Source organism: Ahaetulla prasina, chromosome 3 (assembly GCF_028640845.1).
Source record: "Ahaetulla prasina isolate Xishuangbanna chromosome 3, ASM2864084v1, whole genome shotgun sequence".
NCBI classification, from domain to species: domain Eukaryota; kingdom Metazoa; phylum Chordata; class Lepidosauria; order Squamata; family Colubridae; genus Ahaetulla; species Ahaetulla prasina.
The window spans coordinates 61,089,032-61,116,371 of record NC_080541.1 but is presented as its reverse complement, the minus strand read 5'-3'; the positions used below and the strand labels follow the sequence as shown (position 1 = coordinate 61,116,371).

Sequence of the window (27,340 nt, the reverse complement as noted above, 5' to 3'; positions counted from 1 at the left end):
ATGGCATACCTCATCCAAAAATCCTGCCACAAAAACTGCAGGGAGTTGTTCTTGCTAGAACAAGATTACTTAAAGGTACACATACACACGAACACCACCAACTGCTAACTGTTACTAGTATTTGATATACAGGCACTTCTCGCTTAGCAACCACAATTGGGACTGGAAACTTGAATGCTAGACATAGTGATCACTAAGTGAAAATCATGTGAAAATGATCAGCTTATGATTTCATTCCCCCTTTGGTTGTTAAGTGAAGTATTGCTGTTGCTAACTGAAAAATCATATGACAACCACCTACTATTTAACATCTGCTTTCTCTATTAACTCTGGTTGTCCCAAGCCTGTTGCAAAACACATAAATAGCAATGATTTGATTGTGAGATACTGTGATGGTCATAAAATTGAGAACTTTAAGTTGAGGAAGCTATTTTTAAAACTTCAAATGGTTGTTATATGAGGCAGTCAGAAAATGAGGATTTCCTGTACTATACTATTCATCAAAAACTATTATTCAAATGTAATTTATATTTAAGTCACAGAATAACCAGATAATATAACTATTCTATCTTCACTGCAGTCAGTTTGCCATAATCAACTAAAAAATCCCTTTCAAAATTCAGCTGGAGAAAACATATTAAATGAAGTTTCTTGGAGAAATTTTCGTTGTCCCAATTTTTTGTTTATAAACAGTCTTTCCAGAAAGCTTGCTTCTCTTTTCCTTGCAGAATTATTTATGGGCAGAATATTACCAGGATATAGTAAAGAATAAATGTTATTGTACAGCAAATAGATATCAAGTGGCCAGCCTTTGTTCAAAAACATGGCTAAAAACAATTCTTGCCTTAATTATTGCCATTCTGGAAGGGAATTGCCAAACAAGTGTACATATTGGGCCCAGTCCTATATCCCTGAGAACTCTACAGGCTTTTCAAAAGTTTTACAAAATATTCACAAGGATGCTTTTATAACATAAAATGAACTAGCATATGTTTTAAATGAAAGCTGAATCTTATCTTTTCCCTTTCACCAAGACGCTACTTTGATATTATTTGTTGCTATGGTACCAACTTCAGTGCAGAAAAGATTTCTTGTTTTGATAAGCATAGGAATAAAAAAGTTCAGCTACCAAAAGATGAAACAATTGGCAGAATAACTTCTAAATAAAGAACAGATTACAATTGTTAATATTTCATCCATTTATAATAAATTGGACCAAATTAGTCTTCCTTGATTAATTATTTAACTCTGGAGTTAAATAAAATTCCACTTGACTAGGAATAATATATGGAAGAAACTTCATTATTGTTCATTACCATCAGTTGTGCTCTTTCTGCTAACATTTATATGCATTATATAATCATGAAGAATACACAAAATCCATTAATTGCCTATATTTCTCTATAAAAATGAGTATCAGCCATATAATCATGCCAAAATAATATATGTTATAATAATGTATGAAATAAGTAGCACTAGTGTCAGCAATGTTGTTTGAGATGTGCTAAGAATGTTAAAAGAAAAAAGAATACTGCACATACAACAATTCATATCTTGGGCTTTCTGATCCCATCTATCCTAAGAACATTTCTCTGGTAATGCCTGAAAAGCCAACTTTTAATTTTGAAGTACAAATCAACGAAAATTCTTTGCAACACAATGTAAGGAATTGTTATAAATAGTGTTCATAAAGCTTTGCAAGTCTTTCCCTAAATTGTTTATTGGAATTATAGGTCTATAAATCTGTTTTTTACAGATGGTGTGGATTAGTCTCTGTTTTCTGATAGAGTCTAGCTTTTCTAGCATTTGACCAAAATCGTCAAAAAATAATTTTGAAATTTAAATGCATTGTTACAATATTATGCTTTTATTGCTGTTGTTAAAACAGTGATGTTCCTAGCATCCTAGATATACTATGTTATCCATTTCTGATACATAATACTTAACATTAGGTAAACAGCAGCATCAGAAAGCCACAAATGAAAAATGGAAAAAATCAAATGCATATATTATAAGACTACTTCTATATTAAATGAACTCAACATTTCCATTTCTTATACATTTAAGTAATCTATATGTAATATCATAAAAGGATTTTTAAAATCTTTTTAACAATATATAAATAATCTGGTACAGATTTAAAGCTAGGAAGAACTACACAATAGGAGCATACCTTTAGTAGCCACTCTGACGCAGTCAATTTTTGTTTCCTATAGCAGATAAAAAAGAAATGATTATTTGCTGATTTACATCCAGAAAAATAACAAAGTGTTTGTTTTTAGGTGCATGTCAAACCACTGTTATGCTCAAAAACCATGTCAATTTTATTTAATATCTTCGTGCTTAACAATTGCCTCTTTAGTTTAGTTCATTTCCCTGTTAAAGTTAAATGAATGAAAATGTACTTGGACGTGTAGCATCAATACTTCACTTAACATTAAACTAGAACATGAATGAGATATTAGCTATTATCCTTTCCCCCCCCCTTCTGACAATACATTGACCTTGGGATATTTTCTTTTCTTTAGTCAGTTAGATAGTTCAAGGCAACATACCAGACAATGTAAGGGAAGCAAACAAAAATCAATGATATCGCACATTTCTGCACTATCAATGCATTGTAAGACATGGGCCATTATGGTATTTGGCAGAAAACATTTTTCTGCTGTCAAGGGAAACAACTGAAGCTTATCAAAAGATGAAGGGCTCTTGTAGGTATGCCCAGAAAATGGAAAACAGTTCTTGATTCTGTTAGATAAATATATGATCTGTAAAGGAGGGGCCTTTTACATATTTTTGTACTTTGCCTTAATTTGCTTTGTTTGTTTTATTATTTGAAGGAAAAAAAGGCCCAAAAGTTTTTATCAACACGACAACAATGTTTAGGCTGATGTACTGAGATAATATAGTTGAAAAAGCCAAAGAGCAGCTAATGAACAATTTAGTAAGGGAGATTGAAAAGAGTACAAATAAAATTTTGAACAGAATTTTCCTCCTATTATAACTATTGAATTCTTCCCTGTTTTATTTCTGTTCTAAGCAATGGTGATTAGATAGGTAGATTAAGTGTGTGTGTGTGTGTGTGTGTGTGTGTGTGTGTGTGTGTGACAGAGGAAGAGAAAGAAAGAGAGAGAACTTATTTTCATTTTTGGCATAAAGTAGGATAGCATGGACTATTTACAACACTAAAGCTGTGCTCTTGGGCTTACCCCATTTGCTCTGCTTGCAGCTTGAAAATAAATGCTGTAACTTTTATGAGGAAGAAGAGGACTATTCCAAAAGCCACTGTAGGTTTTGTTGTCACCAATAGTAAAAGGTTGAGCCATTTGAATGCTGTGAGCTGGAAACTCAGCTGCAAAATAATACTGGGAATTAAGAATTGAAGCGTTCTGGAAGTGAATTGGCACAGGGTAGCATTTCAGGATTTCTGTGGTTTTCTTGGTTCTGCGAGGGCGTTCCTCTTCAACAACTATTTGGTAGACACTAGCAAAGGTTGAAAAGACAAACAATGAGAAAAAATGGGGTTAATTTAGAATTAAACCATTGGTTGGAAAAAAACCCAATTCTTAAATCATATGAACTAAAATTTATGATAAATAGTTGTATGTTTATGACACAGGCACACAATATAAAATGCAATAAATATTTATGTCTTTTGTAGGTCTGTAAAGCAAAGGACGGCTAAAATAAGATTGTAAACACAGTCGTGATTTCACTTAACCACCACTTTACTTAATGCCTGAGTTGACAAAATGAATTATGTTTGCTAAATGAGGAATACCTATATTATCCTCATTTCCCAACCCCATTTTCAAAGATGAGGTCTACTGGTAGAGAGAATTTTCCTGCTTTATTAAATCTGATCAGGAAGAGATGTTTCTGTTAGTCTTAAAGACCATTAATTGTACATGAGAAAACGGGATGTTTTAAATCTCCCAATCTGCAGGCAATAATTCAAATCTTTCTTCCAAAACCTGCATACTTGCACTGTATATAATGTAACATGTAGTTTGACCCAGAAACATAATCAAGTAAGACATCAACGGTACTTATAATATATTCAATTATTTAGCTTCAGAACATTGAATGACTTAAGAAAATGGAAATAACGACCATTAGGATTTGGTTCAAATTTGAACATGAACTGTCTTGATATATTGCTCTTAAAGATGTAGAAAAAATACAGTTGTCCTTTCAATGTTATACTTTTCTGAATTATAAGATTCAGTCTGCAGTTTTAAAAAATGTGGAAAGCTGAATGGAAAATATCCTTCAGGTAAAGAGGTTCATGTATGCTGCACTCTAAAACATGTGAATTCATCCTGAGATACATTAAAGAATGAACCAAGTTGATTAAAGCAATTTCAAATCCAAAATATCTTTTCATCTTTCCCCTAAAAAGACAAATTAGATCTATGACCAACCAGACCTCAAATCTATTTGCTCTTTAATAATTTAAGCACTGAAAGGTCACAAAGCTCTTTTCTGTTCCCCTTTATCAACGTCCAAGTGGTAATGAAAAATTGCTAAATCCTGTCTGCTGTCCCATTTTCACACAAGACTGTCTTCCTGATGTAAATTACCACCTTATAAGCACCTAGGTCAGTGTTAACTTCATTCTACTCTATGAGTTATAAGTTTTAAAACTGTACAAATGAGTTCGTGTTGTTAATGAATGTTACAAGATATTTTGAGTTACATTCATAACATGAACTCTCTTTTTAAATCCTATTAATGGATGTACTTTCTGGTGAGATATATATTAAGAAAATATGGCTCTGGTAACCATTGAACCATATCTCTATATTTCTTTTCTACTGTAATAATTTCCCAGATGACTAAAGTTGCACTAGCTCTTTTAGCACAGTTAGCATTTCACCTATTGCAATGGGTCAGAAATAAGATTCACCTAGATTATATGTCTTCAGTAATGACTGACAGCATTTATCCTAATTAACACAAAAAAGGGTTCTCCACCTTCAACGGACAAAGGACTTTATGTGTTCTATTATTATGTCTTATGACTAATACGGGGCGGTGGGATGGCTCAGTGGTTAGGACGCTGGGCTGGTGAGCTGGAAAGTTGGCAGCCTGGATTTGACACCTGAGCATCACGCAACGGGGTGAACTCCCATCTTTGCCTACCTGCAAAGTTCCAAAGCATGCAAATGTGAATAGATAAATAGATACCACTTTGATGGAGAGGAAATGGTATTCTGTGACATCATGGCCACATGACTGCGGAATTGTCTTCAGACAGAACTGGCTATGGCCTTGAAATGGGGATGATCTCTGTCCCCTATAGTGGAGTAAAATCTGCAGGGACTTTTTTTCCTTTTGCTATGAATAATAGAAGTGTGCTAACAAATTCTAATTCATTATGAAGGAGTAATTTATCTAGAGTAAATATCTCTCTATGAGTACTTAAAATATCTCAGCACAGAAATAAACATGGAAAAGAAAATAATTCACCAGTATCTTATTGATTTTCAGACAGTCTAGATTTGGCATATCTTGTGAAAGATTGCATGAGACCAAGGGAAAAATGACTTCCTGTCCTTCGCAGAGGAGGCAACTAGAATGATGGGAAAGTAGCCTTCACTGTACTTGAGTGATGAGCTTCAGGGATACTGGCAATCTATTTCCCAACCCACCACAACTAATATTAGAAGCAACTACATTACCTTTAAAATGATAACAGTAGCCCTGATCTAGATTTATAGATCTTGTTGGTTACTAATTCTTCCAGTACTATGTGAAGAAAATGTATTTTGCTTTTCAGAAAATTGCAACTGATTGAGATTTTCTTTCCCATGCAAACATATATTTGAGATGGTTTATTACTATAATAGCCCATTATTTTGCACTTCTCATCTTTATTTAATGATAATTGTTCTTTTTAAAAAATCAATACTCTCTTATTTGGAAGGGCAGTAGATTCCCCCTCCCCCTTTAAATATTGATTTAAACAAGTTGACTGGATTTTTTAAGATTAAATGCATTCTTCTTTCTTGTTCAAAATAATTCTTTTAAATCTGGTATTAGGAAATTAGCCTTCAAAGCTGTTGATTGTTGATTTCATGTTGTTATTATTTTTTATGCCATCTTTATTACTTTATCAGTAACTCAATGTAGTAAACATACAGAATACTACTTTCTCCTCCTATTTTCCCCACACAATGCTGTGAGGTGGGCTGGACTCTAAGAGAATAGCTGGTTCATGGTTTTTATTCATGTCTAAGGCAGGACTAGAACTCACAGTCTCCTGGTTTTTAGGCCATCCCCTTAACTATTACACCAAACTGAATCTCACAAATGATACTCAATTCTCTATTGGAAGTTGATGGTGCAAGAAGTAGGTTTGCAAACTAAGATCAGCTTCCTCAAAATTATTCATGGTGCAGGCCATCATTTTCACCTTCATTTTGTAACGTATTCACCAGCAAATGGAATTAAGTTGATGCTGTTCATTCAAACTGAGGGGGCTATAAATCTCTGAAGTAAACCAAATTATTATTTTTCCTCTAGTTTCCTATGAATGGACTTCACAAATAAAGCTAGAAAAAACTGCCCATGTTGTCTTATAGCAGGAGGAAATAAAAGATAGCTTAATTTTATCCTCTAAAGATGAAATACCCAATACAAATTCTTCAGTAGCTTGGGTAAGATATTCTGTTACATTTCCAGCTTGACAGGAGGAAAAATGGAACGAAAGCATGTTTATATGCATGTTTGTGTATGTGTGTGCGTCTGCATGAGTGTATGAATAAAATCTTTAAGCTTCTTTGGGACCATCCAACCATTTCACAGGAATATTTCCAAAGATTTAAATTACTATTTACAAAGGGGATTTTCTGCCAAGAAAAGATCCAGGCAAAGTCTTTTCTTAGTGTTCCTATGCACACAGACAGAAAATCCCTGTGGATCTACTGTTAAGGAAAATGGATCGTCAATGGAAGGTGAAGGCATTTTTTTGCCTCTGTGTTGTCAGGAGGGCATTTACAATGAGACTGAGACCAATTATTTACTTCCTCAGGGAAGAAAAATGCTTGCTAATTTATATTATATCTTGATTGCAGCAGAGCCTGGGGAGATTCAAAGCTGCGTATCTTTCTGTTCTGTATAATATGTTTTTGCTAAGTACATGGAATGCAAGAGTATTTCCATAGCTCAATGTGATACATACATTTTAATATTTAATTATTCTGGGCTGCACTATACCTGACAAAAATTAATCATTTTGCCTTTAACAGAAAAGGAAGCTACAACAGTCTTCTGTTCATATGAGAAAAGCAGGAAGCATGTCTTAACATAGGAAAACTATATTATGGTCCAATAAAATTCATAGATTCTTCAGTTTAAACCGAACCTTCTTCTAGTTCCTGTTCCAACAAATTACTTTACTGACGACCCTCTACCTGTCAAAGACCTTGGAGTTTTCATATCAAATGATCTAAATGGCAAAGCCCACTGCAACTACATAGTAAAAAAAGCTCTAAGAGTTGTAAACTTAATTTTACGTAGCTTCTTTTCCAAAAACTCTACACTACTAACCAAAGCATACAAAACATTTGCCAGACCTATTCTTGAATACAGCTCATCTGTCTGGAACCCATACCACATCTCTGACATTAATACTATCGAACGCATCCAGAAATATTTTACTAGAAGAGCTCTTCACTCCTCTGAAAACAACAAAATACCTTTTACCACCAGGCTTGAAATCTTGGGTTTAGAAAACTTAGAACTCCGCCGACTCCGACATGATCTGTGTTTAACACACAGAATCATCTATTGTAATATCCTTCCTATAAAAGACTACTTCAGCTTCAATCGCAACAACACAAGAGCAAACAATAGATTTAAACTTAATGTCAACCATTTCAAACTTGATTGCAGAAAATATGACTTTTGTAACAGAGTTGTTAACGCTTGGAACTCACTACCTGACTCTATAATCTCTACTGAAAACCCCAAAATCTTTAACCAAAAACTGTCTACTATTGACCTCACCCCATTCCTAAGAGGACTATAAGGGGCGTGCATAAGAGCACAAAACTGCCTACCGTTCCTGTCCTATTGTTCTCTTCATTATAGTATTATATGCATACTTTTACTTTTACTTTTACTTATATATACTTTTTCTCTCATGATGAATTATTGTTTATGTTGATGATTGTATATATTGTTGTGACAAAAAAAAATTTAAAGTGTAAAATCCATTTTTTTAAATTCCAGATTTATGAAATGTCGATTGGGGAGTAGTCTTCGCTGAAGTACGAATGTTGTGTTTGGATATATAATTTTCTTTTATTATTATTTAAGTTCTGTCCCTTGTTTGAAAAATTGAGTTTTATCAGCAATTTGAAGTCAGTTGTAACAGGCTTACAATTGCGAGAAAAAGTAAGCCCAACACCAAATCAAACAATGGATTACTCAAACCATATCACTAAGAAGAAATATGTAATAGGATTTATCACCATGGGTAAAAAGTTGCTAAAATTCAAAAATATAAAAAAAAATACAATATAGATTCTTTTACCACAAAACATAAAAAGGCTAAAATAGACTCTGCTCCATAGGAAACCTATGTAACAAAAAGTGTAGATTTTCTGTGTTTTGAAAAATTAGTTACTGATATTAGTATTAGACCCAGAGAATATTATGACTGCATCTAGATATAACATAATAGTATTCATTAATATATTTAATTGTATTTTGAATACCAGTATCTTGAAACTAATTATTTTTTTAAAATATGCAGTAAGTAGGTGAAATGCATTTTGATTTACATATGCAGATGAACATCAATAATTATTTTTAAAAAATGTATCATACTGGTAAGGCATTTATTCTTCACTACATAATAAAAAGCTTTTTTAATCACACCATAAAATACACTTGACCTAATCAGATTTTGTTCATAAAATGGCACACATACGCGCACACACACACACAGGTCATAACTAGCCTTGCATATACTTTTTCACCTTTTTGATCACATTCCATATACTGTATATGATAAATGGATCTCAACTGATGAATATTCCATTTTCATTACTTTAATTTCTCTTGGTCTGACTGTGATCTTGATAAGATCAGTCATAAATTGCTTTGGAATATTAGCTGGGAACCATAAATGCATTTTGTGTCCTCTCAACCGTAACTCATTACAGGAAAGTAACCTGGCATCAGTAAGTCACTGGAACTTAAAAACCCATATATGCAACTCAATATCCTGCTGCTAGGCTATTTAGTGATAAAAATCTGATATAATAAAATATTAATTACAGCTGAAAGGTTAGGTGAAAAATATGAACTCAATTACTAGTCCATATTATGAACAAAGGGCAAAATGGAAAAAAAACCAGTTATGGACATTTGAGATAATAAAGTAATAAGTAAAACATTAGAATGGATCTGAGAGTTCCCTAAAAGGCCACCTATTATTAATCTTTACATCTGGCCCAGAATTCCAAATAAGCAAACCCTGGTTGGCAGCACTTCTGTCTCATTTCACTAAAATATTATTGATGGTGGTGTCTTGGAATTCTGTCCCCCTTTCAACAAGGGTTTCCATTACATACACATGCTACTTCCACCAAATAGTTACCAAATAATTAATTAAAATGATTGTGGTTATTTATCATATTTATGTTTTTGAACCTTTCTTCCTATTCTGTGTGTCACTGCAGAATAAAGTCCTCTTGAATACGTATATGGCATAAGAAGGGGTTAATGTTAGGTTTCTTCTGTAGATATATTAAAAATGCTGTTTTTTACACATTGCAATGTTAACTTTTTAAAGGCATTCCCTTGCCTGATATTACCCATGTTTTAGACACAATATGGCAATTCTAGCAATTGTAATCCTGTTTACAACTGACCATATTGGCCTGTAACTGTGAAAAATAACATAACACCAGCTTGTGTTAGATGTAGGTTTCAAGAATACCTGCTGAGGTATTCCCTCAGCCAGATGTTAACACTATGATCAGTATAATCTTGAATCAGTAAGCTTAGAAGGATGGGTTTTCTAATCCAACATATCTGAACCATACTATGGTGGGAAAAGCTGCTTGGCAAGAAAGTACGGATGTTAAACCAGAGCCTTTAGATATGTTCTCAATAATCCAGGCAAGCCATTTGCACTCTAGTAATCAAATAAAGTAGTACTTCCAAGACCCTGATAGATGACATTGGTTAATCAAAGGAATACGGAGTGCACCAACCCTGCCAGACCAAATCAGCTGAGCAGATACTATTAGCCCTGTGAAGTGTACCAGACCAAAATACAGATGCCAAACAGAAGTACTTCTTGGTTAACCACCATTTGTTCAGTGTCCATTTGAAGTTACAGAAGCACTGAGTGAATGCTACTAATGCCTGGTCCCCAAATTTATGGCCATTGCAAAATATTGCAAAATTCAGGCGCTTGGCACCCCTTTCAACTGCAAGGGTGTTTTCTCACTGGCCTATTTCCTCCCATCTCTGCCCTTTTGGCTGCCCTGCACAGTGGCCTTCCTCATCAGTAGCGGCACTGGGATTGAATTAGAGGTCCGGAGCCTTCAAAACATTCAGCTAGTCACTCCCACCCCCCAGGCCTCTACTTTAGCTCCAGTGCCACTGCCACCAAGGAGAACGTCTCAAGCTATGGTCAGTGCCCCCAGGACAAAGCGTCATTCACTCCCAAAACCATGTTCTTTGCAAGCCTGCTGCTGACTTCCATCATCTTGCTCCTGCTGCTGCTGAGGCTTCTTTCCAAGATCACCTCTGCTTTTCTCCAAATAGCGCACATCATTCTCGCAATGATGCAGAAGGTCTAAGCAGCTTTCTGAAGGTGTTAAAAAGCATCATGACAATGGCCTGCACTATTTGGAGAATAGCACAAGCTGTCTCAGAAAGAAGAATTAGTTTGCCCAGCAGCTGCTTCATATAGGGATAGGCCAGACACATCTAAACATGTTGTGTCTTGCCCGCCCTCAGAGCAGCCGGGGCCTTCTTACCTGCTCCCGCACACTGAGGAATGTATGCCTCCCGGTCCCAGTCCTGGCTCCATGCCCACACAAATTGCAGAAGGAGAATCTCCCTGCCCCAGCCCTGACTCCATGCCCAGGCAAACGGAGCAGCTAGACCCCTCCCCCTCCTCCACAGCAGGTGAGCCTGAGGAGGGTTTATTACCAACAGCTGATTGGAGTGACCCTCGCATCAGAAGATTGGAGAGACGGAGGCAACAGAGGGAAGGGAGGGGCAGGCCTTAATGAGTGCTGAGTCATGGTGCCACACCCCATGGCCTATATAAAGGAGCTACTTTCTGGCAGTCTCTGAGTCAGGCAAAAAGTCAAACTGATCTTGCTGAAGTCACTTACTGGTCTCCTGCCTGCTCTGAGGACTTTGCTAGGACTTTGGGCAGAGCTGCAGAGGCAAGCCTGATTCGGATTTCCCGGATCCAGCCGTCAGCGGAGGAGTGGGACACGACAAAACAACAGCAAGAGGAAGACAACAAAGATCATGTAGGTGCAAGCAGGGCTTGTGAAGTGCAGAGTGATAGTGATTTTGCATCGTGGTGGCTGGCTGCAGAATGAGGCTTGGGATACTTGATAGCAGTAGTTGTTTGTTTATTTATGTATATCCCATGTTTATTATTTTTATTTTTATATTATTTTATTATTTTTACAAGTAACTCAAGTTATAAATATATCCAACCCTCCTTCCTCCACAACAACAACACTGTGAAGTGAGTTAGGTTGAGAAATAGTGACTGTCTCAGAGTCACCCAGCTAGCTTTGTGTCTTAACCACTAGATCAAACGGGGGCTGAAGTAACTATTATTTTTACAAGTAACTCAAGTTATAAATATATCCAACCCTCCTTCCTCCACAACAACAACACTGTGAAGTGAGTTAGGTTGAGAAATAGTGACTGTCTCAGAGTCACCCAGCTAGCTTTGTGTCTTAACCACTAGATCAAACGGGGGCTGAAGTAGAGGCCCAGGATTGCTGAAGGCCCTGGGTTTCTACTTCAACCTCAGTGCTGCCGCCGCCACTGCTGCTCTGTAGGACATCCCAAAGGGCAGAGATGGGGAGGAGATAGGTGGGCGAGGAAAGGTGAAGAGGAAACAATCACTATCTTACTAAGGTTCAGGGCTGGGAAGGATCAAAATGGGAATGGCTATGCTTGGTAGGGGTCCTTGCTTAGTGTGCTAGGTGGTTTTCAGTTAGTGTTGGCAATGGGGACTGCTATGTTATATGGTCATGTGATGTCAAACTGTATTATTTAATGATAAAAATTCTGGTCCCAATTATTGTCAAAACTCAAAGACTACCTAGGCCTATAACTATTTTTTATTAAGATCTGCTATATTAATAAAATCTAAATTTCCCTTCTCTCACTTTTGCATTTATTTGAATTAGGGGGCTGCCTGCCTAGACATTTCATAACTCTCCCTCTTCATTTGGGTTTAAGCCAGTGGTAGTCAACCTGGTCCCTACCACCCACTAGTGGGCGTTCCAGCTTTCATGGTTGGTGGTAGGGGTTTTGTCTGATGCTGAAGCACTTTCCTTTTTTTAAATTTAATTGACTTTAAAAAAAAACCCATAGCATTGTTTAAAAACATTTTCATTAGGTTTTCATAAAATTCCCCGTGGCAATTTAAATTTCTGAAAATATACTATTTGTATCGCCCGCACAGAAGTGTAGTTCACGTTACATAAGTGAAACTAAATGGCGCTATAGTGCGACCACAAACAAGAGTCTTGTCCCAGAATAGCTCGTGCATCTCCCCCCACACCACCCAGCTGTAACAGACAAGCAAAGCTGGTAGCCGGTGCCCCCCTCCCAAACCCAATCCACGATGCGCGAGAGGCATGCACAGACGACGATACACAGCGCATTACTGTGGAACCGGTAAGCGGTTAGAAAATTTTACTACTAACAGAGATACAAAAGTGGGCGGTAGGTATAAAAAGGTTGACTACCCCTGGTTTAAGCATTATTTGCCTGCTCATTTCTTTAACTGATTTTCCTTCTTTCTGTCAAGGTTTTTATTATCCTCTTTACTCTCTACAGATATCAAAGGAGACAGAGTCAAGTAACCAGGCTCTGTGTCATGTAAGCTGTATACATAATGACTGGCATGTTGAATCACATCCAGAAATAAACTGCAGCCTGCAAAACAGAGGTGTTATAGGGGCATCCTGAATTATTTCTGTCACTGCCTATGTTGCTGCGTTCTGGAGCAGATGAAGTTTCTGGGTGATTTTCAAGAGCAGTTCCATGTAAAGTGCACTGTAGTAGTCATGCTGTCAAATGTTAGCCTTGACATCATAAAAGTTTAAGCTTTTAAAATTCTTCAAACCATGATATGTATTTGAAAAACTGCATTTTAAAATATAATCTAGCTTGAAAGATTGACATTTGTGATTGGGAATGCAATAAATTCTGCTTCACACAAATATCATGTAGAAAACAGGAATAAAATTTTCAAAGTCTCATTTCCCTCATTCCCATATCTTTTCTACTTTGATCCGGAATGCACTCAGTGATTATGTTTATTTTTTGAGAATTGCTACACAATATCTGTGTACTGGATTATCTCAGCCAACCATGCTTCAAATGTTATTATCATAATTTTCAGTGATAATGTCAAATGGGTTTCACTTCTAGCTGTGCTTAGTCATATCTTCCAGGTTATGGAGGTTGAAGTCAAAATTTAATTTGTTCAAATGTTCAACAATAACATTTTTTCATCAGACAATTCAACACTTTCATCTTCCAGAAGCAAGTTTAATACGGGTGTGTGTGGGGGGGAGAAGCACTCTTGGGGTTTTTTTCTCTCTCATAATTTCCGCTTTCCTTAGAAAGTTGCTGCTTTTCTATTACCGTGGCTAGCATGTGATCATAACCTTGCCCCCGTAAGCATTCAACTTACTGCGTTCTGAAATACATCTGAAAGATTAGCAAGGTGCAGTACTCACTTAGAATTCAAGGACCAAATGTTGTGTAGGAAATACCTTTCAACATAATAGTAGTCAGTAACTGGTAAAACAAGCAGTCTTCTTTCATATTGCTAATCCTATATAGCCATGATGGCAAACCTGTGGCATGCATAGCCCTCTCTGCGGGCACATGAGCCATCATCCTGCCTTAGCTTCGCCGTGCATGCACGTGCGCCTCCTGCCAGCCAGCTGGTTTTTGGTCTGTGCCACGCAGGCACGGGAGACGCACACAGGAGACGTGTGCATGCCTCGGGGGTGCATGCGGGCTAGTCACGCACACTCGGGGTGGTTGTGTGCACATGCACAGGAGTGGGCGCATGTGAGAGGTCAACTCACATGCGTGGGGGTGGGGTGCACAGGGGGCACGCACATTGCATTATGGGTGTGCGTGCACATGCATTTGTGTGTGCGTACTTTGGGCACTTGGTGCCGAAAAGGTTAGCTATCACTTCTATATAGTATATGTCTGCTATGAATTATGCATCATCAGTGACATCAGTTGTTATGCGTAGTTGAAGACAAAACTGCTCTTTTATGAGTTGCAATCACTTGCATCATTTGACAAGTCCTAAATACATGTGCAACAGACATTTGACAGTGATATGTGTTCAGTGTTCTTAAATGCACCAGTCATAGTCAACCAAGTCTTGAGTGTGTTATCTGGTCATCATATTTTAAGAAAAATTCACAGAGACTTTAGGAGACACAACAAAGATCAATAGATATGATCAGGGGATTGGAAAATAGTCTTTCAAGAAGAGATTGGGGAAATTGGATGTTTAGTCCTGAGAAAAGACATCTGAGGTGGGGATATGATAACGTTCTTCAAAAATGCAAAGGGATGCTATCAAGATTAGTTTTCAGTCTTTTAAGATTATAGGATATAGTCAGGATTCCAGACTACAAGACATTTAAGATAGAATAATGATTTTAAAATTACAAGAATAAATGTTTCAGTGGAATTTTCAGAAGAGCTTCCTAATGATCATCAGTTTAATAGAATCAATTATCCAGAATGATGTTGAGTGTACTGATTTCAGTGATTTAAATGGCCCCTTTCAACAGATAATTCCATGTATTGAAGATTAAAAAATATAGATTACTTCCTAAATGCTTTCTTTAAAACTAGCTTATAATTCTAACTTCCCAAATTTTATATAAAGAAGTTTTTTTTAATGAATGTAGTTATAATACAAGTATGTCCCTTGAATTATTCTTGCCGAAATTAAAAACTTCAAATTAAGCTTTGACTACTACTGTAAGGGCTACATAACTTAAGATCTGAAATTGAAGACTCTTAATAATGAAAAACTGTCAACAGGACTGAGTTTGTAATAGGGATTTTTTTTTAAAAAATATAGTCATACGCCTTATAGCAAGTCATAATAGAATAACAGTAATAATCCTCAATAGCCTCTGTCACTTCTTTATCACAGAATTTTGCTCAACTATGTTTAAGGTTATTGTATGATTGTTAAGCTATAATTCAAAAGGTTTTTTTAGGCAGAAATTGATCCTCTAATTTATACTGTAAGTCTACAATTGTACAGATTCTTAAATAATGTCCTCTGGAAAATGAAAAGAGAAGCAAATTATCATTACCAAAATGAATGTATTTGTTTGCTTTTAAAATTTTATTTTTCTAAGAATTTAAAAATTAGATAATAATTGCCATACACAAAAAGAAGGAAATTCTGTTTTTTTTCCAGATTTGATGTGTATAACAGCCTGAAACTGATTGTATTGCTTAATGTTTATTTTTAATTAGATATTAAATCAGATATTTGATTAGATATTAACAATATCTGTAATGGTATGACATTTATGATGGCAGTGTGAACACTGAGAAAAAATGACAAAGTAATATTTAAGTTTTAGAACATTCCTTAACTCTGGTTTCCAGGTATTGCTATGTCACAACTCTTTGTCATCCTTAATAATTGGTTATGCTCCATACGATGCTAGGAATTATAGTTCAGTAACATCTGGCTAGCCACAAGTTCCTCATTCCTGCTTTAGGGCATACTCATAATGTCTATAAATTCAGACTATAAAACAACCTAATGATATCATCTAAACCTCCTGGATTGTACTCCTTCACAATGTTGGTAATGGAAATGAAAGGTCTAAATGCTTTCTATTAAAATGTATGGGGAAAAAAGACATGAAAAAGAAGCAAATTATCATTACCAAAATGAATGTATTTGTTTGCTTTTAAAATTTTATTTTCTAAGAATTTAAAAATTAGATAATAATTGCCATACACAAAAGAAGGAAATTCTGTTTTTTCCAGATTTGATGTATAACAGCCTGAAACTGATTGTATTGCTTAATGTTTATTTTTAATTAGATATTAAATCAGATATTTGATTAGATATTAACAATATCTGTAATGGTATGACATTTATGATGGCAGTGTGAACACTGAGAAAAAATGACAAAGTAATATTTAAGTTTTAGAACATTCCTTAACTCTGGTTTCCAGATATTGCTATGTCACAACTCTTTGTCATCCTTAATAATTGGTTATGCTCCATACGATGCTAGGAATTATAGTTCAGTAACATCTGGCTAGCCACAAGTTCCTCATTCCTGCTTTAGGGCATACTCATAATGTCTATAAATTCAGACTATAAAACAACCTAATGATATCATCTAAACCTCCTGGATTGTACTCCTTCACAATGTTGGTAATGGAAATGAAAGGTCTAAATGCTTTCTATTAAAATGTATGGGGAAAAAAGACATGAAAAAAGAAGGGGCTTTCAACCTTTTCCAAGATTGCATATTAAAGTTGCTAAATCTAAGGATAAGAACGAGAAGGTAGGGGAGGTAAGCCACTCAATTGTTCATCTTCTTCAGCCTAAATCAATAGAATCCTTGACTAGTTTCATGCTTGAGTATTTAAACCATTTATAAGGGAATCCATCAAAATCTTTGATTCAGAAGTCAGTTCTACTGTTGAAATGGGGTGAGTGGGGTTTTGCTGATTTTATTTTAGTGCAGTTCTTTGTGTTTCCTGGCATCTGTTCTAGAGGTCTGGGACCTCCCATTACAGTACTGGTGTTCCAGCTACAGTGATGGTGCTAATGTTGGGAATTGAAGAGGAAATGATAAACATTGCCTCCATCTACTAACAGAAACAATATGACTGGAATTCCCACCCTATGAAATGGACAATCAGGATAAAAGAGTAAATCTTAATGATAAAGACCCATCTCTCAAGTACCATCTCTACTACATAATTACTGATATAATCTATTGCACAGCTATTATTTATATCTGTGTCTGACAGATATTTCTCAGTCAAGTCTCTTCTGCACAAATCGTCAATTACTCATTATTGAACAACAGCTCTAAAGTTGACAGCTATGCTGATATTGTTCAAAATTGCAGCTATGGATTGAAAAAGAAACAAGAAAAGTAAAAGATACCTTTTGCTCCTCAAATATGGTACTGACATATCAACACAGAATAATGACATCTATCTCAGGAGTACAAATGGATAAAAAGTTGTAAAATGCAAATTGAAAGAGTCATATTTATATCAAGATGCAGTCGATGAAAAGCAGTGTCTGGGTGCAGATCTTATAGTTAAGTGCTACTGTGCATTCTGAAGCACCTCTTTCAAATAATTTTTGAAATATGGAAGGAATAAAATAATAATAATAATTAATGCTTGGAATGGTGGCATATTATCAAAATATCATATTTAAAATTGACATTGCTTTAATTTGTAGTTTTAAAACTGTTCAATGAACAGCACAATGCAATAATCCTAACTCAAAGAAAAAGATGCAATAAAATTCTTGCTCAATTTTTATAGATTTATTAGATGATATTTATATTTATATTTATGATATTTATTAGATTATATTTATTATATCTGATATTTTGAAGATAACCTGTTGGCCTAGCAGTGTGAAATTTAAAATTTATGAGGCTTACAGCATTAACAAGAAAGAATATCCATGGAAGAAAAATATGTGGATTTGATTTAAAGTGACTAAAGTATTAAAAACTGTACTAGAAACTTATTAAAAGTTTAAATTCTCATAATATTCCATAAAAGCATTCTTACTAGATTTCAGACCAAACCCCCCCCAAATTCCTTCATAATTAACATGTTTGTTTCATATTCTTCTTTGTTGGACTGAATGCACAGAAAAAAGGAATTTACTACATAACTGAAATAGAGGTTGAATCTTTTTTCAATGCCGAAATTTTAAACTAAAAGCAGACAATAGTTAGTCATTTAATTTTTATATACTCAAAATATTTAAATATATAAGAATGATAGAAACTCACATAGATTGAATGTTTCAGCCAATATTAATATAAAATATATTCTTTTTATATTCTGCAAATGTATGCAAATAAGATTTAATTAAATTTATTTATTTATTTATTTATTTATTCACATTTTTATACCGCCCTTCTCCGAAGACTCAGGGCGGTGTATAGCAAATGTGGGGGGGACTGAAATACAAGCTAAAACACAATTTCAAATTGATATCCCAAAATTCTTTAAGCAAGATCATAGAATGAACTGTCCATATTTTATATAATTAATAAAGATTGCAATAATAAATGAAATTATGTTTCCAAAAGCTAACAATTTGCTTTTGAGGATCACATTAAACATTAGCAGCTTGTTCCAGAAAATTGTACATAACTGTTTTTTAAGAACATTCCTGAATTCATGATGCCATGTAGTTATATTCTGAAGCTGCCAGAACTGTAATTGAAGTGGACTGAATCCAAATAAAGTTAAAACAGAAAGCAACATTCTAATTTTATATTTCTTCTAGGTGAAATGATAAATGGAGGTATAAATTGTAAACAAGCAGTCCTAGGCAATAATGTACTAAAATTTGTGCTTACTATCTTTCTGCCTTCACCCTCTATCTATCAGAGGAAATAAAGATTTTTATGTGACAGAACTGATGTATTGATCAATAACCCAACAACAATCATTTACACTGAAAAGTTTAGAAGAGTTCCAAGAAACTGCATTAAGCATGCCAGATAGTTACAGCAGAATCAATAGACAGCCATTGCATTTAGTGAAGAGCATAAAGTACAGCTATATTTTTCTTACTCAGAATGAAAAAAGATTAAAGAAACAATCAGCTGGGAAAGTCTGTTACTTCAGAGTCCCTTGGAATGATCGTAGATGTGACAATCTTGTCCCCATCATTTAAAAATGAGACTTCTGGAAACTGATTTGCTTATCTGAAATTCAACGATACCCAACCTTAACTATAATGAAAGAAGTGTTTTTATATTTTATTGTTGAATGACATTACAATCTATATCATTAACAATGAAAGGATAAGGCATTACCTACACTTAAAAGGCAATATTACAGATCATTTCTATTTTAAGAAAAAAGATAGTGGAAAATACATTTTTAAAAAAACCACTGTAAAAAAGTTGATTATGTCTTTTCTCATCTTATGCATCTTATCCTTCACAATTTTTAATTTTTACTACTGGTGATACAAATACAATGTGCAGGGGAGATTCCATGTAATTAATTACATGGAATTATCATGAAATAAAAACCTATATTCCCTCCCTCAGATTATTTTTATCCCAAGTCCTGCCCATAGGAATTCCATAGTGACAAATAGGTAGGCTATTTAGATTTATTTTCTTTTAACTGCCAACTGACCTAGTATATATTTTTTTCCATAATAATTAATTTTTAGGGGGGCTTCCGGTTTGGCTCCGCTGTGTTAATGGCGGCAATTTCAGTCCGCCCGTTCTTTGTGATTCTGTGAGAGCTGTTTAGACAGTGCTAATCTTCTGTCAACAGCTCGTAAATCTCTGCCTCGGGCAAAGAGGGGGAGATGAGCATTTGAACTGAAGTTTGAGCCCCCAAGAAAAGCCCCAGAATGATTTCTGGTGGTTTGATGGGAAACGCTCCTTCGATAGTTCAAAAAAGCTCCAGAGTCCAGAACGCCTCTGCAAAAGCAGAGCAAAACGCAGCGTCCATCTCCGTGACTGAAGAGGATTTATGATAAATTTTCAACACGGAAGAATCGAAAGCAGGAAGGCTGGCATTTGCTTGTAAGATGATTTTAACTCCCTGACAGAGAAGTTATTTGAAGAGTGGAGATGAAGAAAGATGGCGTTTTGTTTTTTGAAAGTGAAAGCTAAGGAAATGCTGATTACAATTGCTGGTGTGGAACCTCTAAGAAGAAAATAACAAGATTTTTTTTTTTCTAAATGGAATTCTTTTTTTAAAAAAAAAATCTATTTCTTTTTTTATTATCTTTTTTTACAGTGTTTAAGAAGAAAAATTTATTGGGTTTTTTTTTCTTTTTATTTCCCTCCCCCCCTCCGTTTTTTTTTTCTTCTTCTTCTTGATATTACTTAGTTTAAAAATGGCTTTTAAGCAAAGAGATTTAACCACTTCTAAATTATTGGAAATATCTTCACTTCAGGTACGGAAATTGAAAGAAGATATTAAAGACAGTCTAAGGAATTTTTTACAGGAGCTTATGGAGGCTCATCTTTCAGAAATAGATCAAAATTTAATGAAATGGAGAGAGAAATACTGGATTTTAAAGATTTGGTGGAAGAGCAGAGTAAGGAGATGAAAAAATTAAAGGAATCAATTACTCCATTATTGTTATCTAGTACACAGACAGAAGAAAGACTGAATGAATTTAACCAAATTAATTTAGATTTGCAAAGGAAAATAGATGAAGTTCAAATTAATTTGAATTTAGAAAATAAAATAGATGATATTCAGGTTAAGGCTGATAAGGCAGAGGAAGAAAGGGTTATATTACAATATAAATTAATGGAATATGCTATAAGGGTAAGGGTTTAAGAGAATTTAAAGAGGAAAATTTGAAAGAGATTTTTATTCAGGCCTTTGCCCAGATAGAGGAATGGAACCAGAAGATTTTGAAGTTAATATTGAAAAATTTATCGTGTTAATTCCTGGTGGGCAAGGCAGAAGTGTTTACCGAGAGATGTGGTTATTTATTTTACAAATAAGAGGATTAGGTATGGAATTTTGCAAGCATTTTATAAAAATAAATTTCAAATATTAGGACAAGATATAATAATGATGAAGGAAATTCCTCCTAAAATGTTAAGAAAGAGAAAAGAATTTGCCTTTCTGGTGGATGAGCTTAAGAAACATCAGATATATTTTAGATGGGAGGTTCCAGCAGGTTTAACACTGAATTATAAAGGAAAAAGTATTTTCTCAATACAATTTGTAAAGCACGAGATTTTTATACTAATGTATTAAAGATTGGGAATTCTTTGTTAACAGATGTTAAGTTGAATGGTGAATAGATGGTTGAAAATGTGTAAGATAGAAGAAGGAGGAGAATGTTTAACTTTATTAAATATGATTATGGTTAATTTTTGTAAATGACTTATTGTGGATATAAATGTGTAATTTTAGGGGTACTATATGATATATTAAAGGTATAAAGGAATAGGAAGATGGAATATTGTTTAATTTTGGAGGATAGATAGTAAAATTTAGGAACTTGGATTAAATATTATATTTAAGAGATGGATGTAATGTTAATTAGAATGTAATTGTTATAATAGATATATTGTGGATGATATAGGTGTAATTTTAACAATGTTATTTGACATAAGTAAGGTAAAGTGAAGATTTTAATTATTACAATTGACACTTTGGATATTTGTAATATTATTTGTTGTATATATAAATGTTAAAGATGTGAAACGCTGGACTATTGCTTACCCTGAAGGTTGGACAGAAAAATTAAAGAAACTAAGTCGGAAATATGAACTATTTTTGAGAGATTGCTAAGGAAGAAAGACATTTTAGAAGAAACCTTGGTGAATATTGGAAGATGGAACGTTGTTTTGATATTGATTGATGAAGGTTGGATATTAAAACTACGTACTTTATTCAAGAATAAACACTAACTCAATTGGAAACTTTGGAGAATTCTAGGAGTGGAATGGTCTGATATATAATGGAGTGGAAGAAAAGTATCTTCTTTGTCTTTGGAAGGGGAGTGGAGGTTTTAAGGAACGACTATGGATTATGATTTGTGCTAGATTTTAATTTTGTTGTTAGTTTTATACCCTGTACTCGGTTCTCGGAAGTCCTGGGGGTGGGGAGGAAGGAAGGGGGGGGAGGGGGGTAGAAAATGGATTGATAGTTAATGTACAAAGATGATTGAAGATGTATAATTAATGTAAGATCGGACCTGCCTGGTTACTACTTTAGAATGAAGGGAAAGAAGGAGTAGAAGAGAGAAGGAGGAAAGAGAAGAGGAGGAGCAGGAAAGGAAGGAAGGAAGAGGGAAGAGGAGAAGAAAGGAATAGGGAGGAAAGAGGAGAGGATGTAGATAAGAGAGGGGGAGGATGGTTATGGAAAGTAGAAGAAGGTAAAGAAGGAGAGTAAAAGGAAAAGGAAGGGGGTGGTGACCAGGCAGATCCGATTAATTGTATATGAGGGTACATTAAATATGTTATTGGATATGTTATTGGATAAGAATGTCAAAATAAAACTTTTTAAAACAAAAAAAAAAATAATAATTAATTTTTAGCCAAAAGAGTTCAAGCACAAAATTTATTTATTAATTAATGGTATTTATATGGCCAACCATCTCACAAACAACTCTGAGTGGTGTACAACAATACAATAAAACAACAAATATATTAAAATTAATCATTATAAAAATATAAAAAAATTAAAATGAAAGACTAAAAATATTTAAAATATATAAACCACTTAGAGAATAATACACCAGCTAGAAATAGTTGAACTTAAATAATGCTTAAATAATGAAAAACAAGACAAAAATATACGTGTCCCAGGATAATGTTGATCCAATCTGAGTTGGTCACCGGGACCAACATCAATACCCTTATTAAAAACTAAAAGCTACACACCATATAACATGTAGAATAGCCCAGTACACATATTCTAGAGAAAGAGAAGTTCCTTGATGAACAAGCTTGGAAGAATAAACCTTTGGTCCTGGTGATCGACTCAGATTGGATCCTGCATAAAAATTCGTATCACTGGAGGAAAAGCATCTGTATAGCATTTCAGGATTTGCAAAATATTTAACTTAGATTATTTTGCTGTATCTCTTACTGCAATTCTGCAGCATATTATTAATCTTATCATATTGAAGATTAGGAGATCGAGGCTGAAAGACTACTTGGCCAAACACTATTTAGCAAACATTCCTTCTTCCTTCCTACTTAACTTGATTATAATCTAATTTAATTTTTAAATTTCCTAGTATCTCATCTGATTACCTGAAATAATGGTGATTAAATCCTCAAGTTGCAGGAGAGATTAGTTATAGAAAACACAGTTGCAAAGGATAAAGTAATGACGCACCCTTGAACTCATACCACTGCAATAAGCAATTACCTTGTAGAAGTAAAGAAACCACCCACATAAGAGAACTACAGCTTTGTTCTTTATTTTCAAAGACTAAGTTCTGAAATCCTGCACATAATACCTGAGTGCTCTACATCAAAGGGTTTTCATATTCGTCTGCCATTTAGTTTAATTAGAGATAATGCAAACATGGATTTAAACTGTGCTGAATTAAGAAAGATCCCCAGAAAACAGTATTAAGGAATTAATCAAATCTGTTTTAATCCTGAACATCTTCCCCAACATCACAATACCTGACTGGTGCACCTCTGCTTTGTGCAGGCTTCAACAGAACGGTCACGGTACTGTCCGTTTGATTTGAAGGTGTTTCCAACTCATAGGGTGGCATAGAAGGTGCTAGACAAACAAGAACACATGAAGCAGACACATTTAATTTGTCCCTTTCATAGCATCTGGATCTTAAAACAATCTTCCTGAAAATAGTGTGTACCGCAAAGCAACATACCCAGAGCATTCTAAACCAATTTCCTTCTGTTTGATGAACTTGTCAGCCTACTGACAACCATACAGCTCCTGTGACAGGATATCCTTCTACTTCAGAATATTCAGTAATGAGATCCTGAACAATCCTGAGTTTATACAAGCTTGCATTGAATCATTTATCAATTTATATTGATCTTTAATCTGTTAATTTGGGAATTATTCTGTTTTCTGGACATCAAGATAACGTGTTGGTAGTCAGGACTGAACTAAATAAAAGTTTAAATTTAAAAGTTTAAATTTATATTCCCTAAGATGCTCCACTTCCATCATGGCATAGTGCTTTAGGTTTTCATTTTTTATGTCCTAATTTGTATCCAGATTTTCCACATATTCCTTCTGAATTGAATGATAATATATTTAGCCATAAAACAGAATCAAATTGTTGGGTATCTCGTTGATATCCTCAATTTCACAGAGCAGATACCAGGAATGAATATTTCTTTCCCTAAACTTTTCAAAAAGAATATAAGAGAATGTCTATGGAGATTCTCAGTCATCCAGTTTGTGATTGTCTCAAAGGTGCTTTTTCAAGAGGCAACTGGACTTTCTGGTTTTTGTTTGAAAATGTTTCGCTTCTCATCCAAGAAGCAGAGCTGAAGAAACTTCTTGGATGACAAGCGAAAAGTCTTCAAAGAAAAACCAGAAAGTCCAGTTGCCTCTTGAAAAAGCACATTTGGAATACACAAGAACTTCATTTTCTGTGAGGGGGCCTGATTTTTCTAACTTCGTTACAGACCTTCATTTCTGTCTCTTTCTTCCATACTAAAAGCAAGTACAGGTGACCCAAGAAAAAGTGTTTCAGTTGTAATGCATATATTGCTTTCAACTTTTTAATACTTCACTATGTCAATTATATTGTTGTCATTGATTTCTTTTTATTGGACACTGTTTATAACTCAGCTACTATTGTTTTATAACTCTGAGAGTTTATTAAATTGAAGGTTGCACAAAAATAGTTTTAATACATATAATTTTTTTTTTTTATAAAAAAGTTTTATTTTTACAATCATAACAAATAATTCATCCAATGTACAATTATATACAATTAGTCGGGCTTGCCCAGTCACCACCCCCTCTTCCCTCTTCTACCTTCTTCTGCCTTCTTTCCAAACCTTCCTCTCCTTCTCTTATCTTCATCCTCTCCTCCCTCCACCCTACACTCCTTCTCCCTCTTCTACCCCTCTTCCTTCCTCTTCTCCTCTTTCCTACCTCCTACTCTCTCTTTTCTCCCTCCCCACCGTTCTAAAATGGTAACTGGGCAGACCCGACCCTACATTAATTATATTTATACATCTTCATTAATCCCTGTACATTCACCATCACTCCATCTCTAGCCTCAACCCCCCAATTCCCCTCCCCCATACCCCCCGCCCCCCGCCCCGACTTCCCAAACAAAATGCAGGGTATCAAAACTAACAATCATAATCTAAAATAATGCCTAAATTATAATCTCTAGTCTCTCCACACTTAATCACACTCTCAATTCCCCTCTCCTTCAGAAATATATCTAATACAAAATATTTCCTAAATTTACTCATATGCTATTCGATATTTTTTTATCTGATACTTATTCTGAATATAATCAATCCACATTTTCCATTCTAAAATATATTTTTCTTGTGTATAGTCTTTCAAATAAGCAGAGATTGTTTTAATACATATAATAAGTAAAATAAAATCTCCTTCAAGTTGAGGAGGGTTCCTAGTGATTTCATGGGCCTATCTGATATAGGTAGTCTTTGGGTTACAATGGCAATTGGGAATAGAATTGCTGTTGCAAAGTGATGCAGTCATAAAGCGTGACATCGGTAACCATTGCTTAGCAATGAAAAACACAACACTCACGGTTGCCTTATAACCTCAAGATTATCATTAAGTAGGAAATAGTGAAACTTCCAAGCAAGAAGCGGAAGAGTGCCATGGGAGAGGTCCAGTGCAGCCTGTATACAAGTTGGAGAAGAGCAAACCAGGGGAGGGCATGGTGCCATGCAAATGCAGGAAGACTGTATGGTGAAAAATGTGGTGCCATGTGAATTCAGGAAGGCTCATTGAAAGGTGTGGCACAAGCATGAGAATAGGCAAGCCAAGGGGACTCAACAGCATGACTTGCAACCTTCCCTGAAGCTTCCCCGGTGACTTTGCTTGTGGAAAGCTAGCAAGGATAATCATAACTGGAGATCATGTGACTGTGGCCCCCTGCAACATCATATTTGGGAGTCAGGCAAAACTTGTTTCATTTGAGGGTGGAGTTGTCCCACAGCTGTGCCCAAAACTACACTGTTTCTTCTTGGTCAGATGACCATTATGGTCTCTCCACTGATGGATTGGCAGAAACTTTTCTGATTTGATTGAAATTGAAGCTTTTGCCTATAGTATGTAATTTCAGCTTTTTATCTGTTGACCTTCTTGGCTACAGCTATTATTTGCTGCTCTATTATTTCCACTGTTTCCTTGATTTTCCTTGTTTCTAGGTGGTATGTTATGATCCGTTATTCTTTGGTTTTCTTTTATTTGCCCCAACTTGCTTTCATCTGATTGTAGCGCGTCAGCTTTCTTTTCCAATCTAACATTCCATTTTATTGGTCAGCGTTTGGTTTTTTTTCTTTTTTCATCCAAGATATTCACTTATAACTGCAGCTGTGCTGTACATTAGCTGGTTGGTTTGTTTTTTACAATGAGCTGGTGCTTATATTTGATATTACAGGTAGCTCTTGACGTACAACCACCTGTTCAGTAACTGTTCAAAATTATGATGACGCTGAATGGACTTATTAACCCATGCCCAAAGTTACAATAGCTGCAGTCTCCCTGAGGTCACATGATCAAAATTTGGGTGCTTGGAAGCTTGCCCACACTTATGATTGCAAGGGGGGGGGGTGCAACTTCCTTCCATCTATCTCCCCTCCATCTCTGCAGAAGCTGAGTCCTAAAGTGTGTCACACAGACAGAAAAAACCTTTCTAAAGAAAGTTGCAAGAGCTTTGTTCTGTTTGCCTGCTCCTTTTTGGCCCCAGCTGGGTGGCCTTCACTCACCCACTGACGTATTTTGTGCTCTGTTAATAACCCACACAGTCATTTAACAGCTGCACCTAGGAAAGCCAAGATGCAGACGTAAAGTTAAGTCACATGGAGATTTGACTTATGACTGCAGTGACTTATGACCATAATTCCAGGCTCAGTTGTGATCGTTAAGTCGAGATCTACCTGATCTACCTGTATAAAATTGGGATCTTTTAATACTCGTGCTAGCTGTTTCTTTGGAACCAGCTTCAATGCAGGCAACTTTATTCTATTGTTTTTGTGCTGCTCTGGATACTCAGCTATTCTTTCCAATTTCTCTTGCTTTTATTTGCTTGATGTTTCTCAAGATAAAGCAAAGGACAGGATGCCTGGTTTGGGAATAAAACAATTCAATAGCTATGTTGGCTTCC

The 27,340-nt window shown here is 35.2% G+C and overlaps 1 protein-coding gene across 1 annotated transcript in view; it reads right to left on the bottom strand.

The window, feature by feature from the left end:
• The window catches only part of PTPRM (protein tyrosine phosphatase receptor type M), a 544,777-nt gene that overhangs the window by 192,108 nt on the left and 325,329 nt on the right, over nt 1–27,340 (bottom strand). Inside the window, exons 11-13 of the mRNA XM_058178627.1 lie at nt 23,661–23,763; nt 3,210–3,483; nt 2,174–2,210 (exon numbers count right to left, since the gene is read on the bottom strand). Of these exons, the coding sequence (XP_058034610.1) occupies nt 2,174–2,210; nt 3,210–3,483; nt 23,661–23,763 (414 nt within the window). The remainder of the gene's footprint in view (nt 1–2,173; nt 2,211–3,209; nt 3,484–23,660; nt 23,764–27,340) is intronic.